Below are 25,037 nucleotides of genomic sequence, written 5' to 3' on the forward strand. Positions count from 1 at the left end.
GAAAGCGAGATAGGACCAAGTTGGAGCAATGTAAGATCGAATGGGATTAGGCACGAAGCTTTCGGTTCGGGGCGTCTTGCAAATCCTAATGATTCGTGTCACAAGCGTCACCGACCGTCCCTATGTTGAATCAATTTGGAACAGAGGTGAGTTGGGAGTTGCAGCATCAAGGAGAGTAGGAGGGTAGGTTAACCAAGGATAGTCTCATTCATCGGTAAGTTTGTGTCACACTCGAGCAGGTACCTGTTACATTCCGAGTATGTGTTCATCAATCACAAAAAAGATTGGTCGATCGAAATTCCCCGACATGTGCATTTTACACACGCTGGATTCTCAGTAGCGTCTCATGAAAATGCAACGCAGTTAATTTTGTAGTTAGGGTTATGCAGTTAATGGATGTGGGAAGTCAACGAGTATTCTTAGGCAAGAAAGGGAAGAGAAGGACCAAGTCAACTCAGACAACCTCAATCCTCCAAAATTCTCATGAAAGGCAGGATGCCACATGTTACATCGGGAGCAACCAATGGAGATTCTCAGCTTTCTTGAACGGCTCTCGTATGTTCTATAGTCCCAAAAATAACCGCAACCCCTCTTTTGTGTAGCACTCAAACCTCTGACCCCAAAGATTAAGGAAGGCTCATATGATGCCCCAATCTGCTGGTGGGTTGATTTTTGCTGTTTGCCACCTCCCCATCCTCCTTCACAAGGAAAACTTCAGAAAAAAATCATCTTCAGACATTGAAGAGGAGGATGAATCTCTTGATCATTAGCGTCTAGGGTTCCTTCGTGTCCTTGTACCTAAGACAAGACGGGAAAAAGATAATTAGAAGTCATCCAAAGGGGAGATCAAGAGGGAAAAGAAGCAAAGTTGAGGCAAGATGAATGACCTGTTCTCCGGCTCGTTCAAGAAATACACGGACCTCAAGCAACAGAACTACCTCGACGACATGGAGGCGGGGAAGGAGACGGTGAACCTTGACAAGTTCTTCGAGGACGTCGAGAATGTCAAGGAGGACATGAACCAGGTCGAGAAGCTGTACAAGAGGTTGCAAGAGGCCAACGAGGAATGCAAAACCGTCCACAACGCGAACACGATGAAGGAGCTCCGGTCCCGGATGGACGCCGATGTCGGACTGGTCCTCAAGCGGGCCAAAATCATCAAGGGCAAGCTCGAGGCCCTCGAGCGGTCCAATGTGGCCCACCGGAACATACCTGGGTGTGGTCCCGGCACGTCGGCGGACCGGACTAGGACGGCGGTTGTCGGGGGGCTAGGGAAGAAGCTCAAGGACTTGATGGATGACTTCCAAAGCTTGAGGTCGAAAATGAATGAGGAGTACAAGGAGACGGTGGAGCGGAGATACTTCACGATCACGGGGCAAAAGGCGGACGAGGAGACGATCGAGAACTTGATCTCGAGCGGCGAGAGCGAGAGCTTCCTGCAGAAGGCGATCCAAGAACAAGGGCGAGGCCAGATTCTAGACACGATATCAGAGATCCAAGAGAGGCACGACGCCGTGAAGGAGATCGAGAAGAACTTGCTCGAGCTGCACCAGGTGTTCTTGGACATGGCCGCGCTCGTGGAGGCCCAGGGCCACCAGCTCAACGACATCGAGTCGCACGTCACCCACGCCAACTCGTTCGTGCGGCGAGGCACCGGCCATCTCCAAGAGGCGAGGGAGTACCAGAAGAGCTCGCGGAAGTGGACGTGCTACGCGATAATCCTCGTCATCATCATCGTCGTCGTGCTCCTACTACCGCTCTTAAGGTCATTCATGCCATTCTAGAGGGAAACAAAAGCAAAGTGGGAAAATCAAAGGCAAAATCCAGTTCTCAGGCTTGAGAACTGAATTTTCCAAGAAATTTTTGAAGCCCATTGCGTTACAATGATTTGAAGGGAAAGCTCTTTTCCTCAGATATAGAAGTGAACGTGATAGTACAGAGATTCATTTTTCATCTGGTGCAATGAGAACAGAAGGTTTTTTGAAGTTCTTGAGGTTAACCCAGAAAGCCATTGTTTCAAATGGGCTTATAATGTAGGTGGCCAAATGAAATGGAGTTTTGGACCCACAAAAAAAAAAAAAAAAATTTAAATGGAGTTGCAATAATTGCAATTATGAATGTTTTCAATGTGTGGACGAACTGATCAGCCTGCAAATTGTAATAGCTTTGGGATCTAATTTCATAGAAATTTCCTTTGAAAACCATGGGAATCACATGGCGAGAGAGTCCAATGTGTAGGAGGGTCATGATGAGAGCAATAGGTAAAAAGCTTGATCACCAAAAGCAAACCATACAAGCATGTCCAAAAGTAAAATTAGAAAAAACTAAAATAGAAAATGAGCATGCTTGTCGAATTAAGGTTGTTCTTAATGAAGTAGATCCAATTTCGAAATAAAGTAAATGATGCCTCCATGTATTTATTCGCCAATTTACCTCATAAAATAACGACGGTGAAAGGTCAACAATCGGGTCGGTTCGATCTCAAAACTGAATTGAACCCGCCTTACTCGACCGTTTCCGAGAAGATCCGGTCTCGATAGAACATGAAAGAGACTGGTAGGCTCGGCCCAAATAATATGAACCCTAAACCGAAACATGCGTCCCAAATCGGGTCGTTCAAACTGGAAAAATTGCGTCTTTCTTGCAACAGCAAAGAGTTTGAGCTGAAGCAGGAGGTGGGTCATTGTCAATGGGGGACGAAGTGGAGATTGAAGACGATGCGAACCAGGACGCGCCTCGCGTTCGAGGCCGTCACATCAGGAAGCGAGCTCTCAAGAACAAAGCTCTCTCGGTCACCTTCGACGAGAAGGACCTCAGGTACTACGATAAGACTAACTGTATGCCGTGCTCGTTTTTGTTCTCACTCTCTGGCCAATCCAGAAGAAGGGTGTGCAACTGTTGATTCGAGCATTGATTTTCGTGCTCTACCCATGCGTTTGACGTGTGGTGTTGTGCTGATTGACGCGATGACGATGAAACTGCATTAATCTCGGAGCACTTGAGTTTTGAGTTGGTGAATTTGTCCCTTGAACTTGTTATCGCGTAATTCCGATTTAGTTGGAACCTCTGTGTGTGTGTGAGACAAGTGTTTCGAGTGCAGTTATTTTGTTTTAACTTATAGTTTGGGTCTTGACAAAGGGACTTTGTGACGGGGTTTCACAAGAGAAAGAAGAAGAGGAGAAAGGAAGCGCAAAAGCAACAAGAAGAGGCGCAGCGCCGCAAGCGAATCGAGCAGCGAAAGAAGGTATGCACTTTGTCATCTTTGCTCTCACCTCGTTCCTAGTTTTCTGGTCGAACAAATTGTTCTTCACAATTAATGGAATTGAAATTGGTTCGTCCTTTGTAAGTTGGAATCAAATGCAATCAATGACTTTAAGGAGTGGTTCCTAAGAGGGTTTTTGTCATTTTGTAGCTCATAGTCTGTATGAATTTGATGTTTCACTGAATAAGTTTTGCTTCATTGGAATTATATAGAGGTGTTGATCATGGATTTGCCTTCATGTGTGAGGCTTACATGGCAGCATCGCATATTGTGGGGGAAGAAATCTTACAAGCCATATGAATCATTTTTTGTGTGCTACCTTTGTTTTTCATGGAAGAGGCTTTGCACGTCAAGTAGGCTTTGAGAAAAAAGATGAGCAAGGGGGTTTTTCGATCCTGATTAAAAAAGAGCATATTCACGCTGTGATTTTGGTGGATTGAGTGCGTGAAGCTAAAGTGATGAGTCTCATGACCAGCATATCTTTATTTCATTTTAGGACGTCCACAGTCTGTCATTGTGCTATATCCTTAAGATCGGGATAGAGTCCCTTGTATGCCTCTAACCAGAGAAGAGATCATAATTGAAACTGATGCCACAACGGAACTTTTATGTCGCCTGACTCTAAGTGACAGTTCTAATCTTACAAAGAGATCAGAGTCATTGCTTTTCTGTCGTACTCTTTATTGCATCGGCTTAGCTTTTCTCTTTTACTTGGTGGGATGCCTTAATAGTGAATAGAGATTACAAAATAAAGCAGCCAACTTGCTCTTTCTTGATCCGAATTTATATAAAAAAAAAAGAAAAAGAATCTAAGTTTGTCACTTGTATGTTAGTACGTTGATCGACTTGGTTGTGGCTTTTGTATGTTACCTCCCTTCCTTTCTTTTCTCATTCTCATACCTTTTAGTTTCAATCTTGATATTATTCATGTCCAATTTAGGTATTTGTTAGGAGGGCATTGCATTGCACTGGTATTTGTAAGATTATGAACTTTGTTAAACTGAACCTTGCAACTTGTGTTCCAGAGAAAGCTAGAAAGAGAGCTTGCTTATTATGATGGAGGTCCTCCATCGAATGATACTGAACTTGATGGAGACGATGAGCTCTTAGAGAATGATGAGGAAACCCAGCCCCAAATATCTACATCAGGTATATTTAATTGCTTCAAACTTTGATGAGATTATGTACATCTTTTTTAGCATTTATTTCGAGGATCTAATGGTTAATGGATTGCGATTATTTTGCAAGTGAGCAACCAATCATGAGTTGACAAATTCCATGGGTTCTGTATGGTTGATTTTTGTCAGTTTGGTATATTGTAGTTCATAATTATTATCTTGAGGTGGATTGATGGTTATCCCTCTCTTATGTACCTTAACTTCAGTTGGAAGCTCTGCGGTACTTCTGTATTGTCAAAGGACTATTCAGTTTGAGTGGCATGAGATCTATGCCTTATGCTAATATACATTTTTTTTTATATTAATTTTGGAGGATAGCAATGGCAGTATATGATAATGGAGACATGAAGGTCACTGTGAAAACAAGTGAGATCGCGCCAGACGAAGAAAATGATCCCATTGAGAAGACTTGGACCAGCAAAGCTACTCGAGCTGATAAGGGGCACAGTGTACCTGTGAATAAGAAATCATTCAAGGAGGTGGCAAAGCATAAACCACACAGAAAGGTGCAGAATAAGAGGGAGAAATATAAGGGCAAGAAAAAGAACAAGAAGACACGCTAACTCTTTGTTGCCAGTCTCACTTGAACTCCATGCGAGATTGATGCGGCTGCTTTTGGCTGTCTGGAATTCCTGGCGGGGCAAAGGTTTTGTTTATGAGCCCGCCAGTTACGTAACTGCTGAGTGCTGACCTCCTTCCATGATCATGGACGCACTTCCCAGTAAGCTAGCTTCCCCTGCTGTAATATATTTCTTGGTTACTTTTCTTCAACAGAATAGTGTATTCAGAAACATGTTACAACTTTCACTTTCTTTTTGTTGGGAAGTCCAACCTGATATTATTTATGCTTCGTGCAATATGATGACCGGATGTGCTTAGGTAACAAATGCTTGCCCGGTTTCTTCTCAATCCTGTTATAGTTTCTGTGCAATAATTGAGAAAGAAATTGGAGGTCTTGCCACTAAGGATTGGAAGGTTGAACTGACAAATTAGTGCCTGCACTCAGTTGCTTAAGTTAACGCAATAACGCTATTCTCTGTGTTGTACATCTCTTTTATTGCCAACGAAACTTGGCTCTCTTTACCTTCCTCTCTCCCACGCACTCTTAGCATACACTGACATCTCTCCGTCCCAGCTGGCGCCTTCGCAACTCCAAACTGGCACAAACACCACCAGTCTCTGTCACCCCTGACTCGACTTGATTTCCTGCCCATTGCTCTAATATCTGTCTCTTTCATGTCTTAAATCTGTGTCGTTCTCTACCAATGAGAGCTTGACGATGGTGTCGGGCCTTCCCATTGAAGAGCTTCATGCAGCCTGTAGCTCTGAAAATCGCGTGCAAGGGCCTCATCTGATTCTGTGAAATCAACGAGATCTGTGAAAAGCCTAAGTGTGCACAGCGATTCCGAGGAGAGAGAGAGGTACCATGGAGGAAGTGAGCCCAAGAGGTTTGACCTGGTGGAGGAAGAAGAGGTTGGCTAGTGGACTAGAGGCATCAGAGACAGTAGTGCGGTCATCATGGTGGCGACGACCGGCGTCGGTGCTAATAGAACGGGGAGAGTGAGAGTGAAAGGGGTGCCTCGTGCATCTTGGGGCTGAGGTGTAATTTTCCTTTCTTCCAGCTGAAGGTACATGTAAGGTTGTGGGGAATGTGAGGAATGTACGCCAATTTGTCCAGGTAGCAAGGAGGAAGTGAGCCCAACTTGTGACCATCGGCCGTTGGACGCTGTAGCGGAGTTGAGGTCAGATGTTCAAATTTGCATATTCCCTCCACTTGTTAATTTGCCCACAATTCCCATCCTGTTCTCTGATCGTCATGTGCTACGTTCACATCGTGTTTAACATGTCCAGTCAAGTCGAATTCATGCATAGTGAAAGAGGAAAAGAGGATCGTCGCCTTTATTCCATACAACGAAAATCAGTCATTCTTTTATTATGACGATTAATTCATGTAAAGTATGTTTGACGGGTCCTAAGATGGGACTTTTGTTTGTTATACGGACAGTATGAAAAACAAGGTAGGTGCGAGTTTGAATTGAGGATTCCGTACTAAAAACTGATAAGATGGGACTTCTATTTGGTATATGGATAGTACGTGGAAAATCAGTCATTCATTTATTATACAACAGTTAATTCATGTAAAGTATGTTTGATGGGTCCTAAGATGGGACTTGTGTTTGTTATACGGATAGTATGAAAAACAAGGCAAACGCGAGTTCAAATTGAGGATTCCTTATTAAAAACCGATAAGATGGGACTTCTGTTTGGTGTACCAATAGTACGGCGAAAATTAGTCATTGATTATTATACAACGGTTAATTCATGTAAAGTACGGTCTTAAGATGGGACTTTTGTCAAGTATACGGATGGTATGAAAAACAAGATAGGCGCGAGTTTGAATTGAGGTTTCCATACTAAAAATCAATAAGATGAGACTTCTGTTTGATATATATAGTATGAGAAAAATCAGTTATTTATTTTTTGTACAACGATTAATTCATGTAAAGTATGTTTGATGGGTCCTAAGATGGGACTTATGTTTGCAGATAGTATGAAAAGCAAGGCAGGCACGAGTTCGAATTGAGGATTCCTTATTAAAAGCTGATACAATGGGACTTCCGTTTGGCATACCGATAGTACAACGAAAATCAGTCATTCATTATTATACAATAGTCAATTCATGTTAAATTATGTTTGATGGGTCTTAAGATGGGATTTCTATCAAGTATACGGATAGTATGAAAAATAAGGCAAGCACGAGTTCAAATTGAGGTTTCCGTACTAAAAATCGATAAGATGAGACATCTGTTTGGTATATAGATAGTACGACGAAAATCAATTATTCATTTATTACACAATGGTTAAATCATGTAAAGTATGTTTGACGAGACTTCTATTTGGTACACGGATAGTACGAAAAACAACACGGGCGCGAGTTCAAATTTGGGTTTCCGTACTAAAAACCGATAATCGTTTCGCTAGAGCTTGTTTCGACCAGCCCATCATGGCATACATCATCTCATTAAAGGCATTTAAAGTGCCGAAATGGCACCAATCGATCTGGCCAGAAAAACAAAGGGTAAGTTCATTATAGTACCCAAGGGAGGGACGTTCATGTTTTAAAGGAGAGATGGCTGTTTGGGCAAGCAAATCAATGCAGACATCTTATATAAGACCATACTGATATTTCTTTTCATTTATGGAACAAAGGAATTGTTCTGGCCTTTATGTCGTGCCCTTATATTTGAAAAGCACATTTTGGAAAGCACATCATCTCTGCTTATAAATACACATTATCCCATCTGTGCTTCTCATAAATTTTCGTAGTATCACCTGGAATTTTGATAGGACCGGCTCTTTCGATACATGCTTGTTGGCCGGAGACAGTGAAGGAAGTCTGCGAAAATGGTCCCATCATCGTCGAAAAGGATCAAGGTAGAGTCCGACCATCCTCTCATTTCTACCAAGAAACGCCGCGTCAGGAGAAAGCCGTTGTCCGACCTTCCTGACGACGTCCTAGAGCGCATCTTTACGCTCTTGCCCATCAGACAAGCGGTGCGGGCTGGAGTTGTCTCCACAAGATTCAAGCAAGTTTGGCTTTTCAGCAGGAACTTACACTTTGGTAGATGGTTCACAACGCACAAAGGCATCCTAGAAGCTATCTCGATTATTGACCATGTTTTCAGGGCTCATGCAGGCCCACAGATCCAAAGCTTCAAGTTATACATCGATCCAACGGATATCGAACCGATGGTCAGGAAGTGGATCGAAATCTCTATTTCAAAAGGGGTGGAGGAGCTGGAGTTGAACTTTATCGCGGCGAGGATTGATCCTTTCCTGCTTTCTCGTGACTTAATCGATGTGGAGTCGTTGAGAGTTCTAAAGTTGACCTTCTGTGAAATTGATTTTCCACCAGATCTCAATAGTCTGCATCTCCTGGATACCCTGATTCTGAAGAAGGTTGAGATCACATCGGAGATGATCGAAACCTTAATTCTCAATTGCACCCTCCTCGAGACTCTTGAACTGGTACATTGCGATGCCATCCATCAGTTGACGTTGTCCGCGCAAAATCATAAGAGGTTGAAGGTTTTCAAGTTGGGAGATTGCTCAGATCTTTCGCTAGTTGAAATCGACGCTCCGAGCCTTCGCTCTTTTCATTTCTATGGTCAAGTACCTCTCTTCCTCTTTGAGGATATATCACAGCTGAAGGATGCAGTAATAAATTTCATACCCCCCAAAGGATTCATGAGACATTCTTCCATCCGGAACACTTTGGACGATCTCGCTAACATCAGCATTCTCACAGTGAACAGCATCGTTCTGGAGGTATCTCACGTTCCGATAGGTCGCCTTCTTTCGAAAACTTTGTCTAGTTTAGCAGGATATCAACTTCTATTCGCATTTATTACATAACCATAATGTCTGGATTCAGGGCATATCTCCAAACTATGAAGATCTAAAGCACAAAACACGTGGACTGCCGTTTTCGTATCGCAACCTGAAGGAATTCCAATTAATCCTGCATGGCGCTGTCTACTGCAATACCTATGATATTGCTGCTTTTCTCAACAATTGCCCATTCGTCGAGAAAGTATTTATCGATGTAAGCTCTTTGGCCCTTGTGTTCGTTCACCAAATCTTGTAGCTAAGCTACCCAACTCAAGAAGACTGGCGGAGATTTTTTATTTCAGTGCCTAAGGCTTTGCTTTGATCTTTGCAGCTTAATGAATGCTCTTTTGAAGGGAGCATTTATTGGGAACTGCTTCAGAAGCAAGAGCTTGAGTCCTTCCGCTTTCTCTGCAGCCTTAAGTTTGTCAAAGTGAAAGGCTTCAGGTTTCAACAACATGAACTTGAACTGGTCAAGTATTTTCTACAGAAGGCGATCAATTTGGAGACTCTTGCTCTGTGTAGTGCGAGGAATCGGCTTTATCCGAGATGTTACTCGGATAACATCAAGAGGTATGAAAAGTTCTTCTTGTGGCGGACTTCGCCGAGAGCAAGAGTGATGTTTTCAAACGACGGCGAAGACAAGACAACCCGCCCGACGCATCAGAAAATTTAGCAGAAATAATGCAGGTTGTGCGTGCTTTTGCTCTTCGAAGAGAGCATTCGGACTCTCATACTCGGTTCAGGGAAGCAAACTTGGTTACAAGTTCTATAGAGCATCTGAGTCTGTGATTTAAGCATTTGTTCGTCTTCAAGAAGAGCCTGGCAATCAAGTATGAGAATGGAAGTAACGACATCTAATCACCAACCTTGTTTTCTCATTTTCTTCTTGTAATAAATTGGAATTTCGCCTACCGGCTTAATAATTTCAGGTGATGTTGCATAATGTTTTACAATCTGCAATTACAAGGATGCCTTTTTTATCAGGCTGTTCCTGTGAATTTCAACAGTGTGACTCCAGCATTATTGCCAAGAATCACATCAATCTTCTATTGTTCAGATAGGATCACGATCCTTACCCAAGAACGGAAATTTAGGTGATCTCAAAATAGCAAATGACTGTTCACCAGCTAATCGCGAAGCATCAAATCTGAATCGTTTTGCTTTCGGAAAAGAACTTTTGACAACGTTTATTTATCCATCTCTGTTTGATGATCATGTCACGATCTAAAAGCACCCGAAAAGTAAATCATTCCCGGAATCATCTCTAAGGTAGCCGTAATAAAGCCCTATCCCGGTTTCGCTTCCATGGATAAGTCGACCAAGGTCGAGCCAAATCGATACCTCTCCAAGACCGTGGAGATATCAAATCCTCAAAGATTCATCGTTAAAATTTCAAAAGCAGGCCAGAAATTTCAAAATGAAAACACACAAGAACAAATGAAACCCAGATAAGAACGGAACAGAAGCAAACATATGTATCATTTCTTAGTTTTATTACACAGAACAAGGAAAGTATGCAGGTGACACGGTCTGGCGGAATGTATCGATCCGGAGGTTTTCTATACACGACGGACCTTGATCTTCCAAGAGAGAATGGATGAATCTCGTAGGTTTTTTTGAGTATTCTAGAATAATCCTAGGGCAATTGTTATGGGAATTACACATTCTCATAATTAATACGGGAAGATGGGTTTGGAAGATTATGCACCGTTCGATTGAAGAGAGATCTGCTGCTATTATCAAGAGAGTCTTTGTATATAAAGGTCTCCTCCCCTCATTTGTATCATCTCATTCACAAGTAATATAATTCAGTGCTACTCTCTCTAAAATCTCTCTCTACGATCTTTGGGAAGAAGATCTAAGTCCGCAAGGGCAATATTTACAATATACACACGAACAAAAAGAACTTCTGAAGCCAAATTCAATGAAACATTTGAAGAAACCGTGGCTCAACGATTCTTTCTACATGTACACATTACCGTATTCGTCAGCCCCTCTCTCTCCCCGCCGCCTAATCTGTGTCAACCACAATCTACAGCAGCAAATTCATCTACACTCTATAGAATCCGCGTCCAGAGTACTGATGGGTTCATCATATCTCAGTTTCCATGAACAAACCTCCTCTTCTGGTCCACTGTCCTACATCGGGCAAGGTGAACAGCATCGTCGTGACATCAGCGAGCTTCTTCCGGCTAATCCGCGACCTGAAAGCCCTCAACGGGCATTCACGGCTTCAATCTTCTCGCAGGCACACGGGTTCCTGAACGCGTGCATCTTGGTCGGCGTCGTGTATGCAAAATGCCAATACTTCGCCATAATTAGACCTATCAAATGGGGGATTGGATCGAGTTTGGGTCGAGTCACAAATGGTCCGACTCAAATTAACCCATTAATCTATTAATGATCTATTTATACGTAATGCATATTTCTTAATCCATTCCCGACCCAATCCATGTACAACTCGATCTATATTACTAAAACACTTCTTTATCAAATCATTATGGACAATTTTTATTTAATTTAAAAAACCTGAATTTTCTTATTTTTATTTCTTTTAAAAAAATGATTTTTTATTTTTATTTTTATTTTCTCCTTTTAAAAAATTAGATTTATTTTCCTTTAAAAAAAAAAAAAAAACTGGCGAGGCCTGGTGTCGTGGGCTAGAGCCTCCCAACTCCACTGCCCACCCGCCACCACCTAACCCGCCACCACCTACCCCGCCACAGCCGGCCCGTCAGGCGCACTGGTTTTTCCTTGGCGATTCTCCCTATTCTCTTCTCTCTCTTTTCACGTTAGCCAGTAACCATCAGGAATAACAGAGAATGTGGACTGAGTAGACTTGCGAGCATTTTGGACATCCAAAAGTCGTTCCGTTTGAGTCATGTTCTCTCTCTCCACCTTCACCTTAAACTTGCCAACCCCCACTTTTTCTCTCTGTGTCTTCCCATTCCCAGAGCACAGCACTAACCCATTCACCTTCACTCTCTCTCTACATGCGACGAGAATGGGCTATCTATGCACCTGCTTCTCGCGCAAACCAGTGAAGAAGAGACGCGTCGCCACGATGAAGTGCATCACCAACCACAGCCGGCTACCATCGTCGCTTCCCAGTTCGAGCAGCCGGTGGAACCGAGCCCGATCATCGTGCAAGGACAATGTTTAAGCTCTGATGCGGGAGCAGGCCGTCGCTGCAGCAATCCTCTTCCGACGGCACCGACAGGATAGCGATTTTGCGCCTCTCACTCAGTTATCTGAATTTGGGCCCTGCCCGAGAGCTGGAGCTCGCTTGCGTGGGCGCTCACTGATCCTCTGTTGTGGCCTAACCAGCTCGTCAATCAAGTTTGGGTCGATTCCTTGGCAACCTGTGGAACATTCTTGGTGTAGATCATAAACCGATGCGGCCATACAAGAAATCCGAGGGCGAGGGGTGACCGGCAACCGGGCGGCGGCGGCCGACGGCACGACCCTTGCTGGCTTCATAATAAAAAAGGAAAAAAGAAAAGTAAAAAAAGAGAAAAAATAAAGGAAAATAAATGAAAAGTAAAAGAAAGGTAAAGCCTTTACATATGTTGTCTTAAGTGGGTTGTAAATGGGTCCGGCTTCTTAAATGAGTTATCTTGTATGTTGAACTATTAAGTTTGTTATCATCAATTTGGAATCCAGAACCTTCCTTGCCAATCCATTTCCAGTGTCGAATCCAGAATCTACCCGAGAACCACCCTAATTTCTTTTACTTATCAGGAGTTCACAGCCGTCTTAGTGATTTATGCTCAAAAGTTAGAGGGCAGCACGACTATAAAGGAGGAAACAAACAAAATCATAAAGAGATTGACATATTTTCTCCGTTGAGCCCATGTTTGTGATATGTATGAATTGTTCAACTGTGCATATATGAATTGTTCGGTTAGATCTCCCGATTTAGGTGAAATCTAGGCAAACTTCTCAGCATCATAGCACACTCTCTGGCCCCTGGTCGCGCGCTGACTGCCAAATTCTTCAGAGGTACGGGAATCATCATGAGAACCAAACACCAAATCGTCAACCAGACATTCCTTCAAACAGGTTGTCGGCAAAGCATGTTCCGGTTTGCAGAGAAGACCTGTGAATAATCTACACACACCCATTCCATCTATAGCGAAGCAGTGCTCAGTATTCGACAAAAATTGCTAAAGCTCACCCCTCGGAGTAAGTCCCCTTTGCCGGAGAGGAGACTTTGCTTGCAGCCCAAGAGAGAGAGAGAGAGAGAGATGAGAGGCGGATGAGACTTGAGCGGCAAGAGTGAAAAGAGAATTTAGGGTTAACAACGCTAGAGCAGCAAGCAGTAAATCTCTCAGAACTTCAATTCACGGCGAAGGATGAAGGTTTACTTCGGCGTTCTCTTCACCGAACCAGAGAACTTCTAGGGTTTTTTTTTTAGCTCTCATCTGCAATCTCGATCGATGATCAGAAACTGCTCCAATGCCGCAACCCCTAGAAAAAATAATTATTTAACCAAAAATTTTCATGGGCACTAAGTTGGTAGGAGACGGCCACAGCGATGAAGACTATAGCCGTCGAGGGGTGATCCCGACAATTCAATCGATTTTCCCGACAAAAAAAAAATGAGAATGCGATTTTTTTTTTTTTTTTTTTTTTTGCGGAAATAAGAAATTCATTCATCAAACATTAAAATGATACCATGAAAACCCTCCAAAATGATACATTTGTTACAAACAATGAGTTTTGGACCATTTTGACAAGTCTAGTCACAACAGTATGCAACATAAGAGAAACAAGTTAACCGCCGCTCCAAGAAAGAAATTAAGCATAGAAAAAGATTGCAATATCATTGCAGATGGAACTTACTGCTTCACGTGAGCTAGCTGCTTCAAATCGTCGTGCTTGACGTACCCAACTGGTCGATCATCAAACCCATAATCTAAATTGTGCCCTTGATGTAAGGGGCATTGAGACCAGACTTCTTAGAGTCGTCGAGCAACAACAACCTCCCGCTGCATTGACTTTTCATTGGAGCTCCGAAGTCAACAGGATCGGCTCGCCTTGCAGGTGCCTCAGGACCCTCGGACTCTGACAACCCAGGCTCGTCATCTACTAATACATGCTCTGCTTTAATCTCATATATATAAATAATGGCGCATGTGGAAGACTCTAAACCAAAAACAATAAGCGACCATAAGGAAAACACAAGTGCATACAAACGGGCAGACATGCCTAAAAGGTATGGTCCTATAAAGGTTCACTAACAACACCTAAAAATAATACATAAACCATCATGTAGCAATAACATTTGGTTTATAGCCAGTTCTTTACAAAAGTTCAAAACATTATCAAGAGGATTACAAAGCACGATAACTACTCCCAATCTAACAATCTAACAACATCATCGGTGAGCCTCATCTTCACCACCAGCATCCATGGTTACTTCTCGCGGCTGCCATCACAAGCTAACTAACCTAAAAAAGGTCATATCAACGGGAGGAGCTACAAGCTCAGCAAATAGATATCTAGCCAAATAACTGGGCAATCCATTTATTCAATTAGTCAAGCAAATTTTATCAAGCAAACAAACAGCTGAATTCCAAATAGGAGGCAACACAAATTATAAGCACGGAAGATTCACAAAACACAAAAAGGAACAGGAAAGAGCCGCCAGAATATACTGAACCTCCCTTCCATATCTCAAGGCCGAATACTTATATAATTCCGATCCCAATTCGCGCCAAACTGGCGACTTACTGGCCGATCCCGCTCCAATTTCAGCTTACCCATAGCCCGCTAGTAACCATATAACCACAAAACTTACCTCGCTCATGTTCCGAACCTCACAAATCTTTTCCCCAAACCATATAGCCGAACTTCCCTCTATATGGTGCCACGTCATTGCATAAAAAATTACCGACAATCAAGACGGTCAGCTCAAATATGCCACTTACCCAAGACTCAGAAATGTCAATTTAAGCAATGAACGGCACATGCAACCCCATCTTCCCTGTCGTACAAGCACAACGATCAATCGATATTTCTATGCGCAAAATCGACGTTCCACGCTAAACAAACGATAAATGGGCAGTCTAGTGAAGAGGTTAGACATCTACTTGCTTGGACTTCTACGCAAAAGACCCACCACGAGACCGAACCGCCATGACCACTAGCTCGGCCCCGCCTTGATTTCTCGCACAAATCGATCATGACCTCCACGCCAACTTCGAGCTCGCCTTTCCTTCGCACGAGCACGAATACGAGCAAAAGCGGGGGACCGACGAGCATTCTGATACGGTCTTCTCTTGTTAATTGACTTCAAGACGAACCAGGTCGGATTCAAGTCACGACACCCGCAAATGGAAACGACGGACAAATTCGTCAGGAGATTGAAGGGAGCAGAGCAAGACGAACCTGGTCGGATTCGACGGTTTCTGAATTCTTCTCCCCGAGACTCGATCGATTCGTGTGGGTTAAGTGTGTGTGATTTCGCTTTTCCTTCAAACTTGCGTCAAAACACCGCCTCTTCTTTTATATATATATAGCCGTTAAGAAGAGATTAATTGGTTGGGATAGATCGAATTCAGAACGATTGCTATACCACAGGGTTACTATCAAAACTTGAATATTTGCTTTACGACATGCTTTCGGGGTTCAATTTGAAAAGCCACATAGAATTAGAGGCTAATTTGAAATTGCATCAATGTATATATTTTGAGTCTGCAGACCCAAAACAAAAACAAAAAAATCTATTTGAGTCTTAACTAATTATATCAGTTGATGTTCCTTAGATCGATCACTCGAATTATCCAAAAAGTGTAAAAATTAAAATAAAAAAATACGGGTTGTGTCCACGGGCTACAGGTTCATCAGATCGAACGCCACGTGCCCCTTCAAGTTTGGTGTCTTTATGTGGCGATAAATAAAACATTTGAATAATATTTTGTTTAAAAAATGATCGTCTATATCGCTTACGAAAATAATTGAACAATTTTTTTTTCATTAATGCATAAATTGTAGTCAATAATAAAAATATTTTTCATGAGCTAATTATTTCAAGAAATTAATTTAAAAAGTTAATTTATTTATTTTTCGCAGAACAAACGGAACCTTCAAGTCTTTTTCAAATCGAGTCTCATTCGATTCGGATAATAAATAAAGACTCAGATATTTTCGGCGTTTCGATTCAAGTTTTGGTTTGAGTCAGGGAAAATTATCAAAAAAATCCTAAATTTATCGTAGTTATGCCAATTCGGTCCAAAACTATTTTTTTCTTATCGCTTTATCCCTAAATCTTTTGTAATTGTATCAATTCGGTCCATCCGGTCAATTTTGGCCGGATTGCGCCGGCCGTCAGAGACATAATATTTTAATAATTTTTTGAATTTTGAATTTTGAATTTTATTTTTCTTCCTTTTTCTTCCATTCGCTTCCGCTAGTCGGTCGTCGGTGACCGATCAAGAGGCGACAGGCGGCCCGAGGAGGTTAGTTAAATTGACACAATTGCAATATACTTAGAACTTTTTCAATAATTTTCCCATTTGAAAAATATGTATACATGCTTTCGAGTCAGTAATGAAAATCGAACTACAGCGGCCCATTGACAGTCCCCGCGACCCTAGGGGCGGTCTCAAAGGCCCCAACAGCAAAGAGAAGTGAAACACCAACGAGCCCGTGACCGAGCCCGTGATCTTTCCCAAATTTTGCCATTTGCCTTCACCCCTCTCCCTTTTTTTAGGCGCGACTCCTTCAATTTTATATACGATTCTCGGTTCAGTCGCACGCATTACCAATCGGATGATCCAATGACCCCCCGTTCCCGACCCTTCGAGCATTTTTTTTTAGGTATGGTCCATCTTAACCCACTGAGATCGAGACCATACAATCTAAATGGCTCGTACGAATCAAAGTAAACAACAACCAAGAACCTTAAACATCTGCAAATTTGTCATCTCTTCATTATTATGTCCAAAAGAACACCTTCCTCCCACGATTTGCCCGGACCATCCAATCCAAGAAAATCCCCCTCCCCATAAATACAAACCGAACCCTCGGGGTTTGGTGTTCATGGCCGATGCAATCGATTTGATTGGCTCGTTGGCGTGGCGACGGTCGAGCAGAGGCCACATGGTCGAGCTGTGGAGATGGGCACGTTCGGGCGGGCGGTGGAGGAGAGGAAGGGAGAGGATAGAGACTGGCTAAAGTGAGGATAGAACTGGAAATTAGATAATATAAAGATGGCAGTCCAAGGAGAAATTTACCCATTCCTTTATCCAATAGAAAACTCGGGGGCCAAACTAAAAACCAAGCATGCGACAGCAGGAACAGTCGTCGTCAAAAATGGCCACGACAGTGCAAAGAAACTCACCATGATTCCGAAACCTAACGCCTGAAGCTCAAGCCGAGCCTACCGATTCCCACCCTGACCGCCGACAACGTTCGAGCAGAGGGAGAGCGAACGTTCAGAAGCGACGGAATCGAAATCCGAATCCATCACGAGCATTGAGCAAGGTACCTTCTCGCGGAGCTGATTTCTCTAGCAGCAAAAGCAACGTTCCTGTGGCGGAGCGACGGAGAAGAAGGCAAACCGACTTTCGTGAAGAAGATAATGGCCTCATGACGAGGCCAGTATTGATACAAAAAATTTACTTTAATCATTCATTTTTTGTAAAATAGATAAAATTTTAATGGCAGAAAGACATTAGGAGTATCAATATTTGTTTACGGTGCTCACTTTAATGTCAGTATTTTTTTTTTTGTTACTTAAATGCCAATTTTTTTGAAAAATGGTTATTTCATTGCCAACTCCGGTGAGCTTCTTCGGAAATCTAACCTTGCATTATAAGTTAGCAATAAAAAAAAGGAAAAAGTTAAAAAAAAATAAAAAACTAAAAAATAAGCTAAAAAACTTTTTTTTAAAAAAATATGTTGTAGCAGCTAGGGCTTTGAAGCCCTCGCCGCCGCCGCCACCCACCATCGCCGGCAATGCTGGCAATGCTGGCCGGCGAGGGTGGGAGACGATCGGCGGTGGTCGCCGACCCCCCCAACCGCAAGCGAGGCCAACCTTGCCTAGCGACAGCAAGGCGTCGCCGACCCTGCAAATCTGGGCGAGGTGTAGCCTCACCCAAATCCGTGTCGACCAGGCCCCATTGTTCCTAGCAAGGCCTCACCTGCGACCGACGAGGGTCGTTGGCCACACGGCAACCCCCACCAGCCATCCCCCACCCTTGCCAAGCATTGTCGACGATGGTGGGCGGCGGCGAAGGTGAGAGCTTCCAAGCCCTTGCTGTTGCAAGAGATCAATTTGATTTTTTAAGTTATTAGCTAATTTTTAAATTAAATTTAATTTTTTTAAAAAAAATTAGTTTATTTTGTAGAAAGATATTACACGATCAATTTCCTTTTCTTTAAGTTATTAGTTAAAATTTAAATGTAATTTAATTTTTAAAAATATTTTAGCTTATTTTGTGGAAAGATATTACACGTGGCATCCACGTGGCTGACTTTTTTTTTTAAAAAAAGTTCCACATAATATTAAAAAATGCCACTCGTATTGTTTGGCAATTGGCACTAAAGTGATCTTTTTGGCTGGAATTGACACTTAAGTGATCATTTTTTCTTCGATTTGGCACTTAAGTGACAACAAAAAATATTAACACTAAAATAAGTGCCGTACACAAATATTGGCACTATTAGCATCCTTTTACCGAACTTTAATCTCGAGTCACACTCGACAAAAATGTAAAAAAAAAAAAATACATATTTGGCAAATTAGTGATGCTATGATTATAATTTTGACTTTTTTTCCTCTCTTAACACGGATCGAGTCACTACTCACTTTCATTGATTCACTACCCATACTGTCTATACTAAGTAAAAAAGGGAAACTAAAAACTAAATTTAGAAATAACCAAAAATTCGAATATTCTCAAATGTGAAATAATACTCATTTGACTTAACTCTTGTATTACAAACTGTTCCAACGTGACCACAAATGTTCTCTTTTATAGGATTTATGAAAGCTTGTCAATTTCAAGTTAATTGCATTGTATTGACTCGTGTCACAACAAAAATATTGTTTTCAAAAAACTTTATTGTGCACAAAAATGTTTAAACATAAATTATTATCGATAATAAAAATATTTTTCATTAGATAATAATTTCAACCGATACAGATATTCATTTTTAGAAAACTATTTTCTAAATTTTTCATTTTTCATTTTATTATCGACATAACATACCGTTAGAACCTTCTCAGTCTCGGTCCAGTTCTTGAAAGAGGATTTCCTTAGTTGTCCCTTCTTGATTTGCTACATTAGTGGAGGTTACTTCTTGTTTTCTCTTTTTTTTTTTATAGGTCCACAAAGCTTCCACATTTCATACCCCGTTCTCAAATTTCCCCTTTTCTCACATCGTTCGATTTTTCTCATTGCGGGTTGATGATTTCTTTCGAAAACTGTGTTTGTGCATTTTGAAATTTTGTGGGTATCTTTGTTGCAATCGGTTCTTTTATGTGGGAAGAAGACAACTAGGGTTTTCACAGCAACAGAAGCAATTCATGTGTTTCTCTGTATTAGTTTCCAGTATTAGAGCATTTTGATGTGGAGCTAATGCGACCCTTTTTGTGCTTTCAGCAGCGATTGTTTACTTCGCTATGGGTTACTATGGTTCTGGAGAAACTGCGAATTTGATTGGGGAATGTGGAGAACTCATATGTGCAGTGTTTGTGATAAGTTGCATTTTTAAGAGTTTTGGATAGTAATAAGCAAGTCTTGGAGCAAATTGTGCCATCGGTGGCGAAGTCGGGATACAGACAGAGATGATAGGGACACTTTTGTGAGTCAAATCCCCTTCGCTCTGCTGTTGGATATAGATTTCCTTGATTCCTCTAGGGAAATCAATGATGAATCAATTGCTCATGTCGATCAGACCAGTAGCCCTCACATGCCTAAACAAAACATCTTTCACCAGTTTGCGACTAGTTCGGAAGATTTGTTGCTGGCGACCTGATCGATAATTACCTCAATGAATGGAGAAGTAGCATCGTGCCTCAAATTTGGAGACTTCCCGAGTAGCTTCGAAGATCAAATTCATGCAATCTGTTCGAGCACTCCATCCGATGAAGTGATTGTTGATTCGGCGTACAATATTATCTAAGACGTTACCGTGAATCGGATGGAAGAAGTTTTCACTAGCATTTCGATGCAGACTAGGATCTCGCCAAGTGCAGGACTCTTGTATTCTGACAATCTCTTTGAATGCGGATTTTATTCGTGTTTTATCTTGCTTTGCTAGTCTTTGGACTCGGTGGCTATTCATTCCTATAACCAGTTTGACCTCCTTTTTATCCGAATCTTAAAGGCACAAGTGTGTATCTCTCGACATGCTACTGAAACTTGTGGCAATTGGATTCAGAAATTCGCTCAACAATTTCTGCACAATTGTGTAACAAATTGATTGATTTAGCATTCCCTCACCCCGTGCGGCTTAGAAATTTCTTCCCAAGTCAATTTTTCCCAGACAACTCGCACTCACACTCACAAGGATCATATAGAAAAAACTCAAGAGAGATGAGCTCTAATTGTATAAACTTATGAGAATATGCAAATGAGCGGAGAGGTCCCCTATATATACTAAGGCTCTCTTAATTATAACCGTTGATCTATTCGAGGATATAATGGTGGAGATCACACCTCCATATCTACCAATAAGGGCGCACCTCCCTATTGCCCAATCACATTACAATGAATTCTCTAGAATAAGATACAATTACAATATTGCCTGCACTAGGAATCTTCTAGAGAACCCGAAAGAGATGTTTATTCTTTTTGCATGCTCGAAAGTCCTCCGATCATTTATGATCGAAACTGGAAAATGGCCTTCGCTCATTTATAGATTCCCATTTAGGATTAGGACGTAAAGTTCTCTGCTGCTGCAGTTGCAGGAGTGGTGGTGTAATTGCAAAGAGTGCTCACCATTTGAATCTAGTCCTCCGACAGTCCTGATGGACCATACCATTTGCATCCCTTTTCCGCTTACTTGCCAAGACCAGTTTGGATGACTTCCGCCATCTTTCCTTTGCTCGGAGTTTGGCTTTACGACTGCTGATTTTGCTGCATCGGTCGATCACACATTTTTGGTTTTGTTGGAAATTTGGGATAAATTGATTGGTGAATGAATGAAAAATTGATGCTCAAAGAACACTCTTGAGTTGAAAGTGGGAAGTGAAAAACCACTAATCCTACATTGAAAAGATAGAAGGCTTTAGAGTGATTTATATATATTTACACTCCTTTGGAGTGGTAACTATTATAGCACAGGTACTATGCCTCGCGTGCAGGCGCAGGGGTGCAAATCCCAGGCCTTGACGAAGGCTTTAGAGTGATTTATATATAGTTACACTCCATTAAAGAAGCTATTTCTGGGTGATTCATTTAAGTGTTTAGCAATGAGGAGGGAAAAAGAGTGTTAACTTGGACATTTTAGCTTTGCTGACATGGTATCACCTCAAGAGGGTCTTGACGCACGCACATAGATATGCAGAGTTTGCAAAAAGAAGTCAGAGAATGCATGAAGAACTTAGGTTTTCATCACTGCAGTACCTTCCAAGTGATAGATACTAAATACCAAATTTGCAATCCTAGGATGTTGACTCCTATATGATGAGTGAAAGAAATACAGATCACTAGATTTGCATCTAGAACTTAGCATTCTGTGAGGACAAGTTGGTTACTTTTTTCAGCCTTCTTAGGACAGAGCATGGAAAATACGAGCCACCCATGAAGTTAAACTACAGAAGATTCTGGCTGGTAAACACGTGAAGTTAAGCTATGAAAATACGAGTTGGTTACTGTTTGTCAGCCGTCTCCGTCGCCTCCATCTCGACTTTATTTCATGCCCATCGCTCTAATATCTTGCTCTTTCAGGTCTCAATCCGTCATTGTCTACTAATGAGAGCTTGACGATTGTGTTGTGCCTTCCCATTGAAGAGTTTCACGGAACCTCTAGCTCTGAAAATAGTGTACAAGGGCCTCATCTGATTCTGCGAAATCAACAAGATCTGTCAAGGGCATAAGGTCGCATGGCGATTAGGACTCTCCCAAGGAGGGAGAGAGAGTAGTGCAGTTGTGGCGGTGGCCTGACGGTGACGACTGGCGTGGGTGCTAATAGAACAGACAGACAGAGAGTGAAAGAGGGACCTCGTGCGTCTTGGGGGCTGAGGAGTAATTTTCCTTTTTCCAGCTAAAGGTACATGCAAGGTTGTAGGGAATGTGAGGAATGTTTGCCAATTTGTCCAGGTAGCAGCAAGACCTCTCCGGATCTTTAATCCACTTCCTTTGACCAAGCATCCGATTCATAGCTTGAACGCCTCACTCTGCTACTTGTGACTACTGGTCGTTGGAGGCTGCAGCAGAGTAGAGGTCAGATGTTCAAATTTGAACATTCCCTCCTCTTGTTAATTTGCCCTACTATTCCTCTTGTTTTCCAAACGTCGCGCGACATGATTACGATTCACATCGTGCTTAACATGTCAAGTTGAGTAGAGTAAATGCAGACGGCAAATTGCAGCAAAACATATTATCTATTTCATAGTGAAAGAGGAAAAGTACGCCGCCGCTTTTTCCATACGACGAAAATCATTCATTCATTTACAATACAATGTTTAAGTTATGAAAAGTATGTTTGGCGGGGTCTTAAGATGGGACTACTGTTTGGTGCACGAACAGTATGAAAAACAAGGTAATTGCGAGTTTGAATTTAGGTTTCCGTACTAAAAACCGGTAATTGTTCCGCTAGAGTTCGTTTCAGGCATCCTGTCATGGCATACATCATCTCATTAAAGGCATTTAAAGTGCCCAAACAGCGCGAATCGATATGACCAGAAAAATAAAGGGTAAGTTCATTATAGTACCCAAAAGAGGACCGTTCATGTTTTAAAGGAGATGACTGTTTGGGCAAGCAAAACAATGCAGACAGCTTATATGGAGGATACTCATATCTCTTTTCATTTATGGAACCAGGAATGGTTCTGGCCTTTATTTTTTGCTCTTCTTTTTTCAAAAACACATTTTGGAAAGCAAATCTTCTCTACTTATAAATGCAGGGTCTCCCATCTGTGTGCTTCTCATAATTTTCCATAGTATCACCAGGAATTTCGAAAGAAACGGCTCTTACGATACATGCTTGTCGGCTGAAGGATTGAATAAAGATTGCAAAAATGGCCCCGTCATCATCGAAAAGGATCAAGGCAGAGTCCGATCTTCCTCTCATTTCTACGAAGAATTGCCGGAGTAGGAGTAAGCTGTTGTCTGACCTTCCTGATGACATCCTAGAGCGCATCTTTACGCTCTTGCCCATCAAACAAGCAGTGCGGGCCGGAGTTGTCTCGACAAGATTCAAGCAAGTTTGGCTTTTCAGCAGGAAGTTGCACTTTGGTAGATGGTTCACTACGCAAAAAGGCATCCTAGAAGCTATCTCGATTATTGATCATGTTTTCAGGGCTCATGCAGGTCCACAGATCCAAAGCTTCAAGCTATATATCGACCCGACTGATATCGAACTGATGGTCAGGAAGTGGATTGAAATCTCGATCTCGAAAGGGGTGGAGGAGATGGAGTTAAACTTTATCGCGGCGAGGATTGAGCCTTTCCTGCTTTCTCGCGATTTAATCGATGTCGAGTCATTGAGAGTTTTAAAGCTGACCTTCTGTGAAATTGATTTTCCACCAAATCTCACTAGTCTGCGTCTCCTGGATACCCTGATTCTGAAGAAGGTTGAGATCACGGCGGAGATGATCGAAACCTTAATTCTCAATTGCACCCTCCTCGAGACTCTTGAACTGGTGCGTTGCGATGCCATCCGTCAGTTCAAGTTGTCCGCACAAAATCATAAGAGGTTTAAGGTGTTAAAGTTGGGTGATTGCTCGATTCTTTCGCTAGTTGAAATCGACGCTCCGAGCCTTCGCTCTTTTCATTTCTATGGTCAGGTACCTCTCTTCTTCTTTAATGATATATCACAGCTGAAGGACGCAGTACTAAATTTCGTACCCCCAAAAGGCTTCATCAGACATTCTTTGGTCCGGAACATTTTGGAAGATCTCACTAACATCAGCGTTCTCACAGTGAACAGCATCTTTCTCGAGGTATCTCACATTCCGATGAGTCGCCTTCTTTCGAAAACTCTTGTCTAATTTAGCAGGATATCAACTTCTTATCGCATTTATTACATGTCCATAACGTCTGGATTCAGGGCATATCTCCAAATTATGAAGATCTAAAGCACAACATACGGGGACTGCAATTTTCGTATCATAATCTGAAGGAATTCCAATTAATCCTGCAAGGCGGAGTCTACTGCAATACCTATGATATTGCTGCTTTTCTCGACAAGTGCCCATTCGTCGAGAAAGTATTTATCGATGTAAGCTCATTGAGTTTGATATCCTTCATGGAAATGTAGCTAAGTCTCAAGAAGACTAGTGGAGATTTTTGTTTTCAGTGCCTAAGGTTTTGCTTCTAATATTTGCAGCTTAATGAATGCTCTTTTGAAGGGAGCATTTACTGGGAACTGCATCAGAAGCAAGAGCTTGAGTCCTTCCGCTTTCTCTGCCGCCTCAAGTTTGTCAAAGTGAAAGGCTTCAGGTTTCAACAGCATGAACATGAACTGGTCAAGTTTTTCCTGCAGAAGGCGATCAATTTGGAGACTCTTGCTCTGGTTAGCGCGAGGAATCAGCTTTATCCGGGATTTTACTCGGACGATATCGAGAACTATCAAAAGTTCATTATGTGGAAGACTTGTCCGAGAGCGAGAGTGACGTTTTCTAACGACTGCGAAGACAAGACAACCCGCCCGACGCATCAGAAAATTTGGCAGACATAATGCAGGTTGTCCGTGAGTTAAGCATTTATTTGTCTTCAAGTAAGAGTCTGGCAATCAAGCAGGAGAATGGCAGTAACAACATTTGAATCTTTCTCCAACCCTTTTTTTCCTCATTTTTTCGGTTGCAATGGATTGAATTTTGCCTACCCGCTTTGTAATTTCAGGTGATTGTTGCATAATCTTTTACAATCTGCAATTACAAGATGCGTTTTTTCGTCAGGCGGTTCCTGTAAATTTCAACAGTGTGACTCCAGCATTGTTGCCAAGAATCACATAAATCTTCGAATGTACGGATAGGATTACGATCCACACCCAAGTTTGGAAAATTTAGGTCATCTCAAAATAGC

The 25,037-nt window shown here is 42.1% G+C and overlaps 4 protein-coding genes across 5 annotated transcripts in view; 3 read left to right on the plus strand and 1 right to left on the minus strand.

The window, feature by feature from the left end:
• Window positions 1-25,037, minus strand: part of LOC115739662 (equilibrative nucleotide transporter 3-like) — a 469,706-nt gene that overhangs the window by 259,394 nt on the left and 185,275 nt on the right. The gene's annotated exons all lie outside the window — the stretch shown is intronic.
• LOC115739751 (syntaxin-124-like) lies at window positions 196-1,960 on the plus strand. The gene has a single exon (XM_030672984.2). It carries the CDS (start codon window positions 879-881, stop codon window positions 1,782-1,784), a length of 906 nt encoding a protein of 301 aa, XP_030528844.1. The 5' UTR covers window positions 196-878; the 3' UTR covers window positions 1,785-1,960.
• LOC115739829 (ribosomal RNA-processing protein 17) lies at window positions 2,603-5,403 on the plus strand. Its single transcript, XM_030673108.2, has 4 exons — window positions 2,603-2,817; window positions 3,139-3,244; window positions 4,288-4,411; window positions 4,759-5,403. Exons 1-4 carry the CDS (start codon window positions 2,690-2,692, stop codon window positions 5,001-5,003), a joined length of 603 nt encoding a protein of 200 aa, XP_030528968.1. The 5' UTR covers window positions 2,603-2,689; the 3' UTR covers window positions 5,004-5,403.
• Window positions 7,782-24,949, plus strand: LOC115739679 (putative FBD-associated F-box protein At1g61330). Of its 2 annotated transcripts, none has more exons than XM_048285728.1 (3): window positions 7,782-8,769; window positions 8,876-9,046; window positions 24,340-24,949. In XM_048285728.1, the coding sequence occupies exons 1-3, from the start codon at window positions 7,846-7,848 to the stop codon at window positions 24,688-24,690; spliced, it is 1,446 nt and encodes a 481-aa protein (XP_048141685.1). In that variant the 5' UTR covers window positions 7,782-7,845; the 3' UTR covers window positions 24,691-24,949. The 2 variants fall into 2 exon arrangements, with proteins under 2 accessions (XP_048141685.1, XP_048141684.1); XM_048285727.1 differs by lacking the exons at window positions 7,782-8,769; window positions 8,876-9,046 and adding exons at window positions 22,847-23,953; window positions 24,061-24,231.

This window comes from Rhodamnia argentea, chromosome 9, assembly GCF_020921035.1.
Source record: "Rhodamnia argentea isolate NSW1041297 chromosome 9, ASM2092103v1, whole genome shotgun sequence".
In the NCBI taxonomy this organism is placed as follows: Eukaryota; Viridiplantae; Streptophyta; class Magnoliopsida; order Myrtales; family Myrtaceae; genus Rhodamnia; species Rhodamnia argentea.

Excerpts from the sequence above, each read along its gene's own strand:
- LOC115739751 (XM_030672984.2), top strand. The coding sequence starts at position 879 with ATGAATGACCTGTTCTCCGGCTCGTTCAAGAAATACACGGACCTCAAG.
- LOC115739829 (XM_030673108.2), top strand. The coding sequence starts at position 2,690 with ATGGGGGACGAAGTGGAGATTGAAGACGATGCGAACCAGGACGCGCCT. Across the intron at positions 2,818-3,138 it reads TTCGACGAGAAGGACCTCAG|GGACTTTGTGACGGGGTTTC; the intron begins GTACTACGATAA and ends GTCTTGACAAAG. Across the intron at positions 3,245-4,287 it reads GAATCGAGCAGCGAAAGAAG|AGAAAGCTAGAAAGAGAGCT; the intron begins GTATGCACTTTG and ends CTTGTGTTCCAG.
- LOC115739679 (XM_048285728.1), top strand. The coding sequence starts at position 7,846 with ATGGTCCCATCATCGTCGAAAAGGATCAAGGTAGAGTCCGACCATCCT. Across the intron at positions 8,770-8,875 it reads TGAACAGCATCGTTCTGGAG|GGCATATCTCCAAACTATGA; the intron begins GTATCTCACGTT and ends GTCTGGATTCAG. Across the intron at positions 9,047-24,339 it reads TCGAGAAAGTATTTATCGAT|CTTAATGAATGCTCTTTTGA; the intron begins GTAAGCTCTTTG and ends TAATATTTGCAG.